The 18,285-nt window shown below is 38.6% G+C and overlaps 1 protein-coding gene across 1 annotated transcript in view; it reads left to right on the top strand.

Annotated features, from left to right (window-relative positions):
- The window catches only part of LOC127848885 (calcyphosin-2-like), a 46,517-nt gene that overhangs the window by 1,259 nt on the left and 26,973 nt on the right, over positions 1-18,285 (top strand). The window contains exons 2-7 of the mRNA XM_052381554.1: positions 2,799-2,872; positions 3,701-3,817; positions 4,253-4,304; positions 8,469-8,585; positions 14,263-14,403; positions 17,139-17,276. Coding sequence (XP_052237514.1) covers positions 2,799-2,872; positions 3,701-3,817; positions 4,253-4,304; positions 8,469-8,585; positions 14,263-14,403; positions 17,139-17,276 — 639 coding nt within the window. The remainder of the gene's footprint in view (positions 1-2,798; positions 2,873-3,700; positions 3,818-4,252; positions 4,305-8,468; positions 8,586-14,262; positions 14,404-17,138; positions 17,277-18,285) is intronic.

Here is an 18,285-nt window from a genome sequence, read left to right as displayed (position 1 = left end):
TACCTACCGTACCCTACGATCCTAGGTGCCGTTCCCAATAGCCAGTGCCTTTTATATTCGCTGGAAATATCTTTTGAAATCGTTGAGCCTTTCATTTTCTGCCATTTATTTTCGACAAACATGGTTGTGTAAAAAGTAAACATAACTTTTCAAAGGGGCGCAACTCTATCCGTTGTGTAAAATGTGACTGGATACATAACCGCGACGAGTGATCGATTTTTACCATGAAAGAATTCCATCGTAAAGACCAGTCTTCCTTACATCAATGAACTTTTTCAACACAAATTATTGTTGACATTAAAAAAAACGTAACCATATTGAGTTAAATGCTCATATTACTTATGATCTTTGTATAGTTTTTTAAGTGTCAAATCTGGATAAAAAACAAGTTTAACATAAAATTAAAAATAATGAGACAAGTGTGTAAAATACTATAGTTATTTACAATATACACATTAGCATTTTAATGCAGATGATCTGACTTAATATCTTTTATGATGATTTGAAAAAAAAATCAAAACAAAATATAAGACTAACCTTTGAAAATAGTTTTTAAAGCATTGGTTATGTGTGGCTATTCTCACTGTCTATTGTTGAAAGATTTCAAACCATTTCAAGTTCCATTGTTGTTGTTTTTGTTTCGTTTTTTAAGTTTTTAATTTAAAGGGGCCTTTTCACAGATTTTGGCATTTTTTAAATTATTCATTAAATGCTTTATATTGATAAATATAAACATTGGATCGTAAAAGCTTCAGTAAAAAATCAAGAATAAAATCAAAAAAAGGAAAAGAACATTGCCCGGAGCAGGTTTCGAACCAGTGACCCCTGGAGTCCTGCCAGAGTCCTGAAGTAAAAACGCTTTAGCCTACTGAGCTATTCCGCCGAGTACACACACTGAACGTATTTTATACCTTATATAAGCAATCTTAGTAGTTTCACAAAATTTAACGACAAAAACAGAACTCTCCGAATTATTCAATCGTTTCGCGTTGCAACACTTTATAATTTTGAGGTTTTAAAATCGTCAAAAGATGCATATTAAGGCTATATTAGACCATGGTAAATGTTCAGTATTACTGTTTCCTCACAAATATCATAACTAAAACGAAAATTTGCAAATCTGAAACAACTTTTTTCAATTTTGTCAATTTACCAAAGCGTGAAAAGATCCCTTTAATCCGCATAAAACATTGCAGAGCTTGTGAGAACTTTAAGGGCTTAAACAAAATTATTAATATTACTTTTTATGCAACTGCAGTGATTATTTCCTATCACTAGAAGATTATTTTTCCATTGTCAGACAGGCACATTCCTACTGAAGTGGCAATAACACAATTTTCACATGAGATGATATGATTGCCAAAATATCATCACTAGTAGTTTTTCTGTTTAAACCTGGAGCTTAAAATGCTTTGTGATGCAGAATATAGCCCCTAATGATAGATAAGATGCATTTTAAAGATTCTCAATTCATCATTTTTGCGACTCGAATTTTTCCCAATTCATTGATTTCACAACTCGTTTTTTTCCCAATTTGAAGATTTCACGACTCGAAAAATTCCCAATCATAGGGGTACAGGTACCTTTCCCCTTTGGGGAAAAAAACCCTGATATCTCAATTTTAGTATAATAAAATAAATAATTGAAGATAAAATTTTGAATTTTATTTCTTTTTCAATTAACAGTGAATTCTGATTATCAGTGTTTCGAATTAACAGTGTTGAAGTGTACATATATGTATTTATTTTTCACCTAATCACATGTGTTTTCAAGAATGTTTTCAACAACAAATTGCTACCAAAAATGACTTGAAGTGAACGTTAGTATATTCAAAAGTGGTACGAAGTCTCCATGGTATGAGTTTCCCCATAATATACCTTCCTCGCAAACTGTTGTTTATCGTCAATTGTATGTTCCAACTTCTCTTATTATTGAACAACAAGGTTTACATTAAATAACAACAAAGTTTGAAAATCCAATTAGCCAGTAGGTTGGCATTGTGAAAACACCAGTCTTTCTGACAATAACAAAGTGACGACTCACCATCTATGTATAGAATGGGTCAGTGAACAAAGGAATCCAGTGGCGCGCACGGGGGAGATCTGCTGGTTTAGATAACAAGAGAATCGCGCTTGCAAACAGTCATAGATACACAAACGGATCAAAAATGCAAATCAACTTATACTCGTATTTTGTAAAAAAACAATGTCAAATTCTTTATGAAAACATATTTACTGTACATGTTTATATTGTGTGATTTTTCTACGTTCTTATAACGTTCTGCAAGAACTTACCGGTAAGCGTAACGTTATTTAAACGTTTCGTGCTAGGTGGGTAGACATTTCTTCAACATAGTTATTTTATGACCAAAATACAACGTCGTATAGATGTCTTTTCCCGATGTTGTTTAAACGTTGCCATTCTTACGTTGAATCAAAGTAGTATTTTGGTTGCCGACGTCGCAACCAAAATTCAACCAATATTCGATGTCTATTCAACGTCGGGTGTTTGCTGGGTTTGATGTTGCGAAAATTTTAGTCGCGAACTTCTTGAAATTGTGAATATTTGAGTTACAAATTTCCAAAAATTGGGAAAAAATGGCCATTCATATTTTGACAAATTTAACAAGTCCCTTATAAATAGGCACGGAAAATATTTAGCTAATCTCTTACTATACAGGATCAATAATTTGTTGCCATGTTAAATTCCCAATCCAAAGCAATACTTCAATGCATTTTAAAGAGTATAAACTGTAATGAATGTGAATGATGAATTTAGGTGCATTTTTTTATACTCAGGGTGAAGAAAACCCTATCAATCGAACACCTTCAAGGGCAGACAACCCCAAACCAGCAACCCATAAACCAGAAGGGTAAGAATTAAAGATGCTGACAAAAACAAATATTAGACTGATACCATCAGGCTGTTGATTTTTTTTCCAAATTTTATTTGTTTTCAATCATTCTGAATACTGATTGTAATTGTTAGATTTAAACAGTTTAAAGTAACAATCCATGCTATTACAGTCTTTTTCCTTTCATCTTTAAGGTCCATTTACAGAACTGATTCCCAAATTGTTAAAAAAAAAAACTATTTTGAAAAAAAAATCCCAAATAAGTGTTTAATGATTTAAGTATAATTTCAAAATCATTTGTTTATGTGACTATAATTTATAGTTTGGATTTTGTTTATATAATTAAATTTATAATAAAGAGTTATATAAGACGCAAAATTCCAATTCCAAAATTGCAGTTTTCCTAAAGTGGCCAGTAAAAGGCATGTATAATGAATTATGAATGTTTTACATAAACATCATGTTTATTACTTAATTGTTCGCTTTGTTTTATACCATCACAAATAATTTAAATCTTTAAATTACAAGTTCAATAAAGAAGCACTAACATGCCTTATTCAGTGTGAACCACTTTTAATATGTTACCAAAAATACAGTGTAAAATCTTTTTCCCAATCCTTAATTATATAGTATGTCCTGAGCTTTCTTTCACTTTCATAAAAATGAGGTTTGGTTCAGTTAAATGTTACAAACTTAAATCTATTTATGTTTTGCAAAATACTTAAAAAATGTGTAAACAATTTAGAATTTAAATTTCAGAAATGTTCTAAACTTATACTGCAAAATATTCGTACATGGATAGTCCAAAAGTCTGACAGATGATTATTCTTTGTTGTTTGTGTACAGGATTCCTGGGTTGGATTTGAAGTACTTGAAGGAGGCAGACAACTATGTGTACAAGCCCATACAGATAGCTGACTATCCACTCAATGATGGGGGAGACACATGCAGGACAGATGTCAGGTATGAACATAGACTATCAACACACAGGCCGAAGGGCAAAATAAAATCAAAAAAATCTTGTAAACCAATTCCATATATCATATGGAAAATTACCCTGTCCCAAATGTGTTAAGTGTTTAATGTACATGAAGCAAGCAAACAATAACTGTATGTTATGCATGAATCTATTATATCTCAATTGGCCAAAAATATGAGATACTTATGTTTTTACAACATTAAAACAACAACACCTATAAACATCAGATGAATCATTATCAATAAACCAATTATATTTTTACATATGAATACATGTGTATCTACTTTCTGAAGAAATTTAATATTCTACATGTTCTGGATTGATGCATGTGTCCTCTTTAATAACCATGATTAAGGTACCAATAGTTCCCTTGCACAATATATCCATCTGTGCTCATGACCGTGTTTTGTTCTCAACAGTTGGGGAACTTCGGTGTCTGTGCGCAGCAACAGACCTTCCGACCGACATGTGGTAAGTAAACTACATCCCTATTAACATCAAATAGTACCGTAATTACTCTATGTTTTCGGACACTTAAAAATAATTAAAAAAATTCGTGTTCAAAAACTTAGATACGAAAAATATTAAAAAAATACAGGTGTCCGAAAACTTAGAGTCGAAAATAAAAGTGTCCGAAAATAGCGTCAATTGTATCAACGACTACCGGTAATAGCATGTGCTTGTAAAATACCATGCCATATAGTATAAATTACAGTTAAATATGTTTGCACTGCATTTTAAATAATTTTAAATGCTTAATTTATTTGACACTAAGTTACTACACGGTTGTACTTTGACCAACGACTTCAAAGATGAGCATGTGATGTACCGATACTCGCTAGTATGAACCTGTTATTACCGCAATAAAAAAAGCAAACTATGAATTCTTTGTTTGTTCATTTCTGAAAGTTGTTGTCTAACACCTTCCATTGTTCGTTAAACTTGCAATACTTTGAAGCATTTAGTATTTGTCACAGTTATTTTACTGAGAAGGGGTAGTACCATGGCGGTAGATGATGAAACTGTTAATTGGCACTCCTCCTGGTAATTGTCATTACGCTTATGCTATCGGGCGAAACCATTGTTTAATACCTGTTTACATGGTTATTTACCCAATAACGCAAATGTAATGGTCCGTTGCCCTCAGGCATGCACCTACGGTACCAGTTTTATGATGTTAATCTGGTTGTAAAACCCCATGATCGAAGTGTCATTAGACATCAAAAACAGGAACAAATTTTTGTAAAATAGCGATGTAAAATATGCTGTCCGAAAACATAGAGACATTAATTATGGACGAAAACTCGTGTGTCCGAAAATTAAGAGTCACAAAAAATAATTATTTTTGCTAAAAACGGGGGTGTTTTTATTTTTAGATTTTTAGCTCTGCTGTTTTCGGAGAAAAACCCGAGGTATTGTCATAGCCAGCTCATCGTCCGCCGTCTGCGTTGTGCTAAAACCTTAACATTTTGTTAAGGTTTTGAACATTGGCTCTCAAATCAAAGTGCTTCAACCTACAACTGTGAAACTTCATATGTAGCTGCACCTTGATAAGTTCTACATGCCACACCCATTTTGGGGTCACTAGGTCAAAGGTCAAGGTCACTGTGACCACTAAAAAAAAATCTGACAAGCTTTCATTTATTCAAAACTGCAACCGCAGCCAAGCGTGGAACCCGTTATGCGGTGCTCTTGTTATTTCATTAAATATTTATTTGACAAATCATCACTTTGAATATTCTAAAATTGGAAATGACAATGCTGGACTCAATTTTATTAATTACACATAATTGTTATTGACACTCTAGAATTCTAATGGTGTTTTACATTAAGAAAAAGTATCAATTTAATGCCATTATAATCCTTTGAAATGGAAAGGCGCTTAGTATTTAGAGAAACGCCTGAAACATGTAAATTATTTGTTGAAGTATGTTCTTGTAATAAAAATTGAAAAAGAAAAATGCCTTTCCATCTGTTTTTTTTGTGGAAATTCGAAATTTGAATCAGCAAATTAATTTTCTCTTTCATTAGAAAATGCTAATTTTTCACACAAGCCCTATTGTATGTAAGATTCTTGTCATTTTAAAACAAGTTTGAGTTACAAACTTCAGTTACAATTTGAGTTGATAACTTATTGTCAGTTTATTTCTGCATTTCAAAGACATGTACAATACAATATATGCTATAGAAATGCTTAAACTAAATTCTTGTATGGTAAAAAGCCTTAAATTTAGTAGTCATAGATGTTTTTTGTTGATATTTACATTTTAACTACTTAGCCTAAGTGCAAATATGCCATATGTTGTCATACAAGCAGTGTCCCCTTTGTTTTACCTGTATATGTTGTTCCTTTTCCACTCACAAGCTAAGTGAAGTTGTCTAGATGCAGCAAGCAAAAAACTAGAACAGCCTGTGAGTTACTCTCAGGCTGTTCAGGTTTTATGCTGTTTGCTGCTCATCAATATTGTAGGTTTGAAAATGAGGCCTTTAAAACTTGAATCTAGTAAGAAATGTCTTAAATGTAATTTCATTTTCTAAAAGACTACAAACGCGTTACAGTGCATGTCTGAGAGGAAAACAGTTGAGTATCAAGTGAAAAAATAAATTCACATTATTACATCATATTAGAGAAATATTGTCCTGACCCTAAATTAGTCTAAAAATTGTGTGTTAGTTTATTTTTGAAAAACTAGTCTCAGAAAGAGCAGACTGTCAAGTGGTCATACTTTTTCCTACATTTTCCTACTATTTCCTACTTTTTCATCAGGATCCTACTTTTTCCTATTTTTTTACCAAATCTTCCTACTATTCCTACCTTTTCATTTTCAATGAAGAGAAAAGAAAAAGTTTATTTAGTAAACTTGCAGGATGAATGAATCTATGGCATGACTGTATCCCTGTTAAGATGCATTCATCTAGATGAGACCTGACAACCCATGCTGACTGTCTGCTAGCACCTCTTCAGGAAGCATAAATATTTATTTCTTATGTAACTTTTAAAATGATTGACAAAAGTGTTTTTTTTAAGTAACAAAAGTGCCTGGTTTACTTCCTTACTTCACTGCAGACTTCACTACCTTACACAGTTCCCAGTGATGCAAGAGCTGAGGGAACCCATTGTTTATTCCAGTTTTATTTTGTTTTCATTGACAACAATTTGACCACACCTTATGCATGTTAACATGATATTGCTGTTTGGAATGTCTGTGTGTCCGTCCGAAAACTTTAACATGTGCCATTACTTTTGCAATATTGAAGATAGCAACTTGATATTTGGCATGCATGTGTATCTCATGAAGCCGCACATTTTGAGTGGCGAAAGGTCAAGGTCATCCTTCAAGGTCAAAAGTAAAAAAATACAATCCAAGGAAGTAATAAGCTTTAAAAGGGAGATAATTTCTAAACTGGTCAAATGATATATTGAAATTTTATTTCAAAGCGGCACAATAGTGGGCATTGTGTTTCTGACAAACACATCTCTTGTCTAATGATGCCATAGCTAGTGAGGTAACTTCAAGGTGTTACAGCGTAGTATTCAAAATATTAAACGGCATTATTATACTCCCACAACGTCATCAATAATGTGAAAAACATTATTTTAAACTGGAATAAAAATGTAGTGCAACTGTTTCATTGTCCAATCAATGATGTCATAACAGATGTCAGGTGATAAGGTCCTATCTCCAGTTGCATAATCTGCTCTGCAATTACCAGTCATTTTGAATGTAACTTAAGTCATTATAACTGCACACTATTGTTAATTTAAAGGTTTCAAAATGTAGCTGTAGCAGAACATTGACACTGCTTTATATACTACTTTTACTAGTATTAATCTTGTACAACAAGTTGGTGTATCACCAAATAAATTTGGTCTTCTGCTTAAGGATATAACATGCACAATATATTACCATTTTTATATCCATACACAGAAGACCTCTAACCACTTATTTGATGATACACCAAAATGAACAGCATCTAATTACATGTATACTTCTTTATCAGGGTAGCTTTGCTTGAAGCTTAATTATCATAGATACACTACAAGTGCTAAAATGCCTAGTGGGAAAACAAAGTTTAACCCTTCATGGATGGAGAAGTTGGACAACAGTGGAAAAACACTTGGATCGTGGTGCAAGAGAGATACCGGCAATGAGTACGCAGGATATTGTACTGTCTGAATGAAGTCCATCTTGTGTAGTAATTCTGGTGCTACTCAACTGATAAGTCATGCAGATGGACAAAAACACAAGGAAATCATGAAATACATGCATTATAATTCACAAAAGCGTTTGTTTGGAAGTGCTCCAAAGCCAAGCAGCTCTCAGGGTGGTGGGGATAAATCTATCTGTATGCAAGTACATCCATCACACAAGGAACAGGTACAAAAGGCTGAAATCCTCTGGGCCCTTAAGGTAGCTTCAAGTTGATATCCATACAGAACATGTGATGGTACTCCAGCCCTGTTTCAAGCTATGTTTCCAGGACCTGTGTCTAAAAAATTTGTTTTATGTATTCATACTTTTGAAGGAAAAGTTCCTACTTTTTCCTACTTTTTTTGCAAAAGTAGTTCCTATTTCTTCCTACTTAAAAGGTCACTTGACAGCCTGAAAGAGTGAAACTTAATTATAATTTCAGGGGAGTGGTCACAGTTCCCGCCCCCCAGGGCTGCCAGGTCTGAGGCTGGGAGAGGAGGAGACAGGGGCGAGGCCTGCACAGAGTAACAAGCCCACCACACCCAGGCCACTGAAACAGGTGTGGGGAAATAGTGATATGAGCTCTAGGAATACCGGGTTAAATTCATGTGCATGGAGTGCCGTCCCAGATTAGCCTGTGCAGTCCACACATGCTAATCAGGAACGACACTCACCGCTTTTATGGGATTGTTGTTTGCAGGAGGTCTCGACTTAACAAAAATCCAGTTTAGACGACTTAACAAAAATCCAGTTTAGACGTCAAGTGTTTCCCTGATTAGCCTGAGCAAACTACAAACAGACAACACGTAAAGCACATTCATTATACCCGGTTTTCTCGGATAGTGGCTTATATGTAAAAAATACACTTTAAATCGTTTTGAAATAGCGTGGCATATTCTTGCCATATGTTTGTATTTATCTTAGACAGTATTTTACATTAATAAAGAATGTTTTATTCTACTTTCTTTTGTGTTTTTTTGTTAGATGCTTAAAAGTAGCATTGGCTTTGTGCAATACTTTAACTTCAAAAAATGTAAACATTATGTAATGAACAAAATTAAAAATTCAATACTTTGAACCAAATTTTTCTTCATTACAAAGGGTAATAATGTTGATACATTTACAGGATTTAGAACCACTTGCTGTACCAATTGTCCCTACTTGGTGTTCCCAATGTCCCCACTTGCTGTACCAATTGTCCCTACTTGGTGTTCCCAATGTCCCCACTTGCTGTACCAATTGTCCCTACTTGGTGTTCCCAATGTCCCCACTTGCTGTACCAATTGTCCCTACTTGGTGTTCCCAATGTCCCCACTTGCTGTACCAATTGTCCCTACTTGGTGTACCCAATGTCCCCACTTGCTGTACCAACTGTCCCTACTTGGTGTTCCCAATGTCCCCACTTGCTGTACCAATTGTCCCTACTTGGTGTTCCCAATGTCCCCACTTGCTGTGCCAATTGTCCCTACTTGGTGTTCCCAATGTAACCACTTGCTGTTCCAATTGTCCCTACTTGGTGTTCCCAATGTTCCCACTTGCTGTACCAAGTGTCCCTACTTGGTGTTCCCAATGTCCCCACTTGCTGTACCAATTGTCCCTACTTGGTGTTCCCAATGTCCCCACTTGCTGTACCAATTGTCCCTACTTGGTGTTCCCAATGTCCCCACTTGCTGTACCAATTGTCCCTACTTGGTGTTCCCAATGTCCCCACTTGCTGTACCAATTGTCCCTACTTGGTGTTCCCAATGTCCCCACTTGCTGTACCAATTGTCCCTACTTGGTGTTCCCAATGTCTCCACTTGCTGTACCAATTGTCCCTACTTGGTGTTCCCTATGTCCCCACTTGCTGTACCAATTGTCCCTACTTGGTGTTCCCAATGTCCCCACTTGCTGTACCAATTGCCCCTACTTGGTGTTCTGAATGTCCCACTTGCTGTACCAATTGTCCCTACTTGGTGTTCCCAATGTCCCCACTTGCTGTAGCAATTGTCCCTACTTGGTGTTCCCAATGTCCCCACTTGCTGTACCAATTGTCCCTACTTGGTGTTCCCAATGTCCCCACTTGCTGTGCCAATTGTCCCTACTTGGTGTTCCCAATGTTCCCACTTGCTGTACCAATTGTCCATACTTGGTGTTCCCAATGTCCCCACTTGCTGTACCAATTGTCCCTACTTGGTGTTCCCAATGTCCCCCTTGCTGTACCAATTGTCCCTACTTGGTGTTCCCAATGTCCCCACTTGCTGTAGCAATTGTCCCTACTTGGTGTTCCCAATGTCCCCACTTGCTGTACCAATTGTCCCTACTTGGTGTTCCCAATGTCCCCACTTGCTGTACCAAGTATCCCTACTTGGTGTTCCCAATGTCCCCACTTGCTGTACCAATTGTCCCTACTTGGTGTTCCCAATGTCCCCACTCGCTGTACCAATTGTCCCTACTTGGTGTTCCCAATGTCCCCACTTGCTGTACCAATTGTCCCTACTTGGTGTACCCAATGTCCCCACTTGCTGTTCCAATTGTCCCTACTTGGTGTTCCCAATGTCCCCACTTGCTGTACCAAGTGTCCCTGCTTGGTGTACCCAATGTCCCCACTTGCTGTACCAATTGTCCCTACTTGGTGTTCCCAATGTCCCCACTTGCTGTGCCAATTGTCCCTACTTGGTATTCCCAATGTCCCCACTTGCTGTACCAATTGTCCCTACTTGGTGTTCCCAATGTCCCCACTTGCTGTACCAATTGTCCCTACTTGGTGTTCCCAATGTCCCCACTTGCTGTACCAATTGTCCCTACTTGGTGTTCCCAATGTCTCCACTTGCTGTACCAATTGTCCCTACTTGGTGTTCCCTATGTCCCCACTTGCTGTACCAATTGTCCCTACTTGGTGTTCCCAATGTCCCCACTTGCTGTACCAATTGCCCCTACTTGGTGTTCCAAATGTCCCACTTGCTGTACCAATTGTCCCTACTTGGTGTTCCCAATGTCCCCACTTGCTGTAGCAATTGTCCCTACTTGGTGTTCCCAATGTCCCCACTTGCTGTACCAATTTTTCCTACTTGGTGTTCCGAATGTCCCCACTTGCTGTACCAATTGTCCCTACTTGGTGTTCCCAATGTCTCCACTTGCTGTAGCAATCGTCCCTACTTGGTGTTCCCTATGTCCCCACTTGCTGTACCAATTGTTCCTACTTGGTGTTCCCAATGTCCCCACTTGCTGTACCAATTGCCCCTACTTGGTGTTCCGAATGTCCCACTTGCTGTACCAATTGTCCCTACTTGGTGTTCCCAATGTCACCACTTGCTGTAGCAATTGTCCCTACTTGGTGTTCCCAATGACCCCACTTGCTGTACCAATTGTTCCTACTTGGTGTTCCCAATGTCCCCACTTGCTGTACCAATTGTCCCTACTTGGTGTTCCCAATGTTCCCACTTGCTGTACCAATTGTCCATACTTGGTGTTCCCAATGTCCCCACTTGCTGTACCAATTGTCCCTACTTGGTGTTCCCAATGTCCCCCCTTGCTGTACCAATTGTCCCTACTTGGTGTTCCCAATGTCCCCACTTGCTGTACCAATTGTCCCTCCTTGGTGTTCCCAATGTCCCCACTTGCTGTACCAATTGTCCCTACTTGGTGTACCCAATGTCCCCACTTGCTGTTCCAATTGTCCCTACTTGGTGTTCCCAATGTCCCCACTTGCTGTACCAAGTGTCCCTACTTGGTTTACCCAATGTCCCCACTTGCTGTACCAATTGTCCCTACTTGGTGTTCCAAATGTCCCCACTTGCTGTACCAATTGTCCCTACTTGGTATTCCCAATGTCCCCACTTGCTGTACCAATTGTCCCTACTTGATGTTCCCAATGTCCCCACTTGCTGTACCAATTGTCCCTACTTGGTGTTCCCAATGTCCCCACTTGCTGTACCAATTGTCCCTACTTGGTGTTCCCAATGTCTCCACTTGCTGTACCAATTGTCCCTACTTGGTGTTCCCTATGTCCCCACTTGCTGTACCAATTGTCCCTACTTGGTGTTCCCAATGTCCCCACTTGCTGTACCAATTGCCCCTACTTGGTGTTCCAAATGTCCCACTTGCTGTACCAATTGTCCCTACTTGGTGTTCCCAATGTCCCCACTTGCTGTAGCAATTGTCCCTACTTGGTGTTCCCAATGTCCCCACTTGCTGTACCAATTGTTCCTACTTGGTGTTCCCAATGTTCCCACTTGCTGTACCAATTGTCCATACTTGGTGTTCCCAATGTCCCCACTTGCTGTACCAAGTGTCCCTTCTTGGTGTTCCCAATGTCCCCACTTGCTGTACCAATTGTCCCTACTTGGTGTTCCCAATGTCCCCACTTGCTGTACCAATTGTCCCTACTTGGTGTTCCCAATGTCCCCACTTGCTGTACCAAGTGTCCCTACTTGGTGTTCCCAATGTCCCCACTTGCTGTACCAAGTGTCCCTACTTGGTGTTCCCAATGTCCCCACTTGCTGTACCAATTGTCCCTTCTTGGTGTTCCCAATGTCCCCACTTGCTGTACCAATTGTCCCTACTTGGTGTACCCAATGTCTTCACTTGCTGTACCAATTGTCCCTACTTGGTGTACCCAATGTCCCCACTTGCTGTACCAATTGTCCCTACTTGGTGTTCCCAATGTCCCCACTTGCTGTACCAAGTGTCCCTACTTGGTGTTCCCAATGTCCCCACTTGCTGTACCAATTGTCCCTACTTGGTGTTCCCAATGTCCCCACTTGCTGTACCAATTGTCCCTACTTATTGTTCCCAATGTCCCCACTTGCTGTACCAATTGTCCCTACTTGGTGTTCCCAATGTCCCCACTTGCTGTACCAATTGTCCCTACTTGGTGTTCCCAATGTCCCCACTTGCTTTACCAATTGTCCCTACTTGGTGTTCCCTATGTCCCCACTTGCTGTACCAATTGTCCCTACTTGGTGTTCCCAATGTCCCCACTTGCTGTACCAATTGCCCCTACTTGGTGTTCCGAATGTCCCACTTGCTGTACCAATTGTCCCTACTTGGTGTTCCCAATGTCCCCACTTGCTGTACCAATTGTCCCTACTTGGTGTTCCCAATGTCCCCACTTGCTGTACCAATTGTTCCTACTTGGTGTTCCCAATGTCTCCACTTGCTGTACCAATTGTCCCTACTTGGTGTTCCCAATGTTCCCACTTGCTGTACCAATTGTCCATACTTGGTGTTCCCAATGTCCCCACTTGCTGTACCAATTGTCCTTACTTGGTGTTCCCAATGTCCCCACTTGCTGTACCAATTGTCCCTACTTGGTGTTCCCAATGTCCCCACTTGTTGTACCAACTGTCCCTACTTGGTGTTCCCAATGTCCCCACTTGCTGTACCAATTGTTCCTACTTGTTGTTCCCAATGTCCCCTCTTGCTGTACCAATTGTCCCTACTTATTGTTCCCAATGTCCCCACTTGCTGTACCAATTGTCCCTACTTGGTGTTTCCAATGTCCCCACTTGCTGTACCACTTGTTCCTACTTGGTGTTCCCAATGTCCCCACTTGCTGTACCACTTGTCCCTTCTTGGTGTTCCCAATGTCCCCACTTGCTGTACCAATTGTCCCTACATGGTGTACCCAATGTCCCCACTTGCTGTACCAAGTGCCCCTACTTGGTGTTTCCAATATCCCCACTTGCTGTACCAATTGTCCCTACTTGGTGTTCCCAATGTCCCCACTTGCTGTACCAATTGTCCCTACTTGGTGTTCCCAATGTCCCCACTTGCTGTACCAATTGTTCCTACTTGGTGTTCCCAATGTCCCCACTTGCTGTACCAATTGTCCCTACTTGGTGTTCCCAATGTTCCCACTTGCTGTACCAACTGTCCCTACTTGGTGTTCCCAATGTTCCCACTTGCTGTACCAATTGTTCCTACTTGGTGTTCCCAATGTCCCCACTTGCTGTACCAATTGTCCCTACTTGGTGTTCCCAATGTTCCCACTTGCTGTACCAATTGTCCCTACTTGGTGTTCCCAATGTTCCCACTTGCTGTACCAATTGTCCCTACTTGGTGTTCCCAATGTCCCCACTTGCTGTACCAATTGTCCCTACTTGGTGTTCCCAATGTCCCCACTTGCTGTACCACTTGTCCCTACTTGGTGTTCCCAATGTCCCCACTTGCTGTACCAACTGTCCCTACTTGGTGTTCCCAATGTCCCCACTTGCTGTACCAACTGTCCCTACTTGGTGTTCCCACCTTTTCAGCCCTCTGCCTGGGATGTCCCCCCAGTTGCGGACCCTGAAGGAGTGCCACCCCCTTCCCAGCGGCAGAAAGAGTTGTACCGACAGTACGATCAGGAAATGAAGGCAGGATACCAGGCGAAAGGGGCCAGGGAGTTCACAGAGGTATGGGTGCCAGGAGCTATTTGTTCTTGTAGGTATGGTGCCGGATTGTGCTCATGTTGGTGAATAATATTGTTTTGGAGATTAGGGGATAGGGATTATTTAAATCCAGTTTAATTAGTTTTTTGGAAACACTGCATGATTCAAAAGCATTGTTAAAAGGGATGATGAAACTTTATTACAGCTCCTACTGTAGAAAGAAAAGAACATGATGGTGTATAACTGTACTGGATTAACTGGAACACTACAAGCTTAAAGGCTTAGCTGAAACTAACTTTTGTCCTCTGTCTGTTAAGCGCTTTAAGGTGCCATTTGATACAGGGTTACTCAATATAATTTTATTGTAATAATTTATCTGGCTTGCTTTATATTTTAAGTTGTTGATTTTAGCTCATCCGAGCATGAAGTCATCATACTGAGCTGTTGTTGTTAGTCTATGTCCTGCTTCATTAGTATGTGACGACATATCTCAGGACATTAAATCTGGGTCAAATGTGTCCAAAAACTAGGTGACAAGGTCAGTTCTTAGAGAACCTTGTTACCTCATGATAGACCACATTTATGTTTCAATCTCAATAAAGCTATTCGCAAAATGCTTATCTTCACAAAGCCAAAGCAGAATTTGAATCTGAGTCCAAAGAATAGGTAACCATGCCATATTTAAGAAAAACCTTGGTATTACTCTAAAGGTCACTTATATGACTCCATGCTTATGAAACTTGGTGAAAAAAGTGTTTCTTGGGAATATTGAGATTAGTTTAAATCTGGATCAGTCCAAAAACTAGAGCAACAGGTCAAATGAAAAACCTTGTTATTTCTCTAGAGGCCACATTTATGACTCAAGAAGGTCAGAATGAAATTTTTAGGCAAAGTTGAATGTTAGAAAGCCCTGTTACCACTCTAGAAGCCACATTTATGACTCAATCGTGATGCATCATGCTCAGAATGTTTATCCTAACAATATCAATGCCACAGTTCAGGCTTCCTGAAAAGTCCCAAACAGTGCCTGTCAACCGGACAGGCTGATGGAAAAATAAGCCTGTCCAGACAAAAATTCACCTGACCGAACAGCGTGAGTTTATAACTGAAGAATTTAGTAAAGTTTTACTCATATTTATTGCAATGTGCAGCCTGTGTATAAGTATTGGACAACTATAAGTAGTTGATTTTGGAACATATAACATCAAATCATTATGTGTTCTTATGCAAATGTAACACACTTTAATTTTAAAATATGGGATTCATTCAATATTATATGTAATTATGTAGTCAACTTGTACAAAATATACTCTTATATATTCTCCGTATATTATCAATCTTTTACAAAACTATCTGTTTTATATTATCAAAAATAAAATGATAATGGCATTATGCGATATTACACTGACATAAGCACATTTCCGTGTTATTTCATGCGTTCCGACGATACATAAAGCAAAACATTGCTTATATATGATGATGACAATTTTAAATTTGACTATTTTGATCATTTGTATAAGCATTTTTTTCATGTGTAGTTTTTTGTTACAACCTTTGTAATTGGATAGATGGTTATATGTCGGAACAATGAAATTGACGTTTTCGAAAAACAACAACAAAGGGAGAGTACTCTTAAGAACTAGTAACGCATTAGTGTTCTTAATGATAAAAAGGCTCGAAATTTACGAAAAGAGTGATTCCAATTGGGTATAATCGTTCTTTTGGCAAGTATTAGACTTTTTTATATTTAGTCATATTTTGTTAACCAAGTTTTCCGAAGGAAAAAACTGGTTATTAGATTGGCGAATGCGGGCAGGCTGGCTGGCTGGCTGGCGGGCAAGCGGGCTGGCGGGCGGGCGGAACAAACTTGTCCGGGCCATAACTATGTCGTTCATTGTCAGATTTTAAAATCATTTGGCACATTTATTCACCATCATTGGACGGTGTGTCGCGCGAAATAATTACGTCGATATCTCCAAGGTCAAGGTCTCACTTTGAGTTCAAAGGTCAAAAATGGCCATAAATGAGCTTGTCCTGGCCATAACTATGTCATTCATTGTGAGATTTTAAAATCATTTGGCACATTTGTTCACCATCATGGGACGGTGTGTCGCACGAAAGAATCACGTCAATACTCAATGTCAAGGTCGCCACGACTAAAAATAGATTTTTTTAAAAAACAAACTTACAAAGGGGGTTAATTTTGTTTGTTCATTTCAAAAGTTCAGTTTGAGTTTTCTCCCTTTATCAGATTTTTTTTCCACAATGAAAACCTGGTTTTGTGACAATTTTGTCCCTTGTTTGGCCTGTCACAAGGACCGGCAATATTAGAAACTTGGCCGGACCGTAAAGAATTTTGCCGGACAAGACCGACGGTCCGGCCTTTTCATGAAGCCTGACAGTTTCAAGTGGGGTCAAAATCGGTGTTCCTCAAACTCAGTTGAATGCTTGTGGGCCATGATGGCCGTCTTATTTTAATTCTTATTGTTCCTGTAATATTTGGTCTTCAGTTGTATACTTTAATCACTTTTGTTGTCAGTTTTATTTGAAAACTATTCCTTTGAAAGTTTTTTCTGATTAAGCGAGTGTTTTAATGAATTGTTATACATGTGTATAATTTTTAAATGACATATTTAATGTTAATGCACTTTTGTTACTGATATTGTTTGGACAATGGTCAGTTAGATTTTTCAGTTATGCTAGTTTCAGGACGTCTCAAATCTAGTTTGTCTTTAATCAAGGCATTGATTGTGTTGTAGGAGGAGATAGAACGTGTAGTCGCTGAGGTGAAAGAGAAACACCCAGCACTCAATATTGATGCTAGTGATATCATAGAGAAAGGGTGGACTCGACGTCAACATGCTGCCACCAACCAGTACCTCAAGAAAATGGATGCTGTATGTGTCAAATAAATACAAGCTGTCCATAACAAGTTATAGTAGTGTGGTTGGGATAATTCAATTTCAAATGCATGTTTTTGTGAATGTTGCCCATACCTTTTGTTGTCATAGCAACATAAAACTAAGAAACACAATGGTATTGATGCCTTCTACATTTGGAATATACCATTATGAAATGTAATAATGCACACATGACATTTGTATCATTAAGATTTGATTTGTCATGAAAGGACTCATGGGTAATATTTTAAGGGTAACATTTGCAAAGAAATCTGAGTGGCACATATGGATATCAAGGGATGATCTCCTGAACAAGGAGGGTGATACTGAAGTGTTGATTTTGAAGTCAGATATGTCATCAGTTTCACATGGAAATGTATTTTATTATGTGAATCATAGTTATGTTATATGCATTTCTATGTGAATAGGTAACATTGATCTAAATGTTATAAAAAAATCCTCTTTCTCTTGCACATGGCAATATTTTATGTCCCCCACCACTATAGTGGGGGACATATTGTTTTTGCCCTGTCTGTTGGTTGGTTTGTTGGTTTGTGTGTTTGTTTGTGCAAACTTTAACATTTGCAATAACTTTTGCAATATTGAAGATAGCAACTTCATATTTGACATGCATGTGTATCTCATAGAGCTGCACATTTTGAGTGGTTAAAGGTGAAGGTCATCCTTCAAGGTCAAAGGTCAAATATATGGGTCAAATTCGCTAATTTAATGTACACTTTTGCAATATTGAAGATAGCAACTTGATATTTGGTATGCATGTGTATCTCATGGAGCTGCACATTGTGAGTGGTGAAAGGTCAAGGTCATCCTTCAAGGTCAAATATATGGGGACATAGTGTTTCACAAACACATCGCTTGTTTTTAATGAATTTAAGTAAAAAAAGGCCATGTTTCTGTCTATGTATTAGTCCCCCACTGGTGGAACCGGAAGGGACTTATGGTTTGCGCTCTGTGTGTCAGTCCCTCACACTTTTCTGGATCTTGC

This window comes from Dreissena polymorpha, chromosome 10 (assembly GCF_020536995.1).
Source record: "Dreissena polymorpha isolate Duluth1 chromosome 10, UMN_Dpol_1.0, whole genome shotgun sequence".
Classification (NCBI taxonomy): domain Eukaryota; kingdom Metazoa; phylum Mollusca; class Bivalvia; order Myida; family Dreissenidae; genus Dreissena; species Dreissena polymorpha.
The sequence above is the reverse complement of the archived record's forward strand: the minus strand, read 5'-3'. Positions and strand labels throughout refer to the sequence as shown.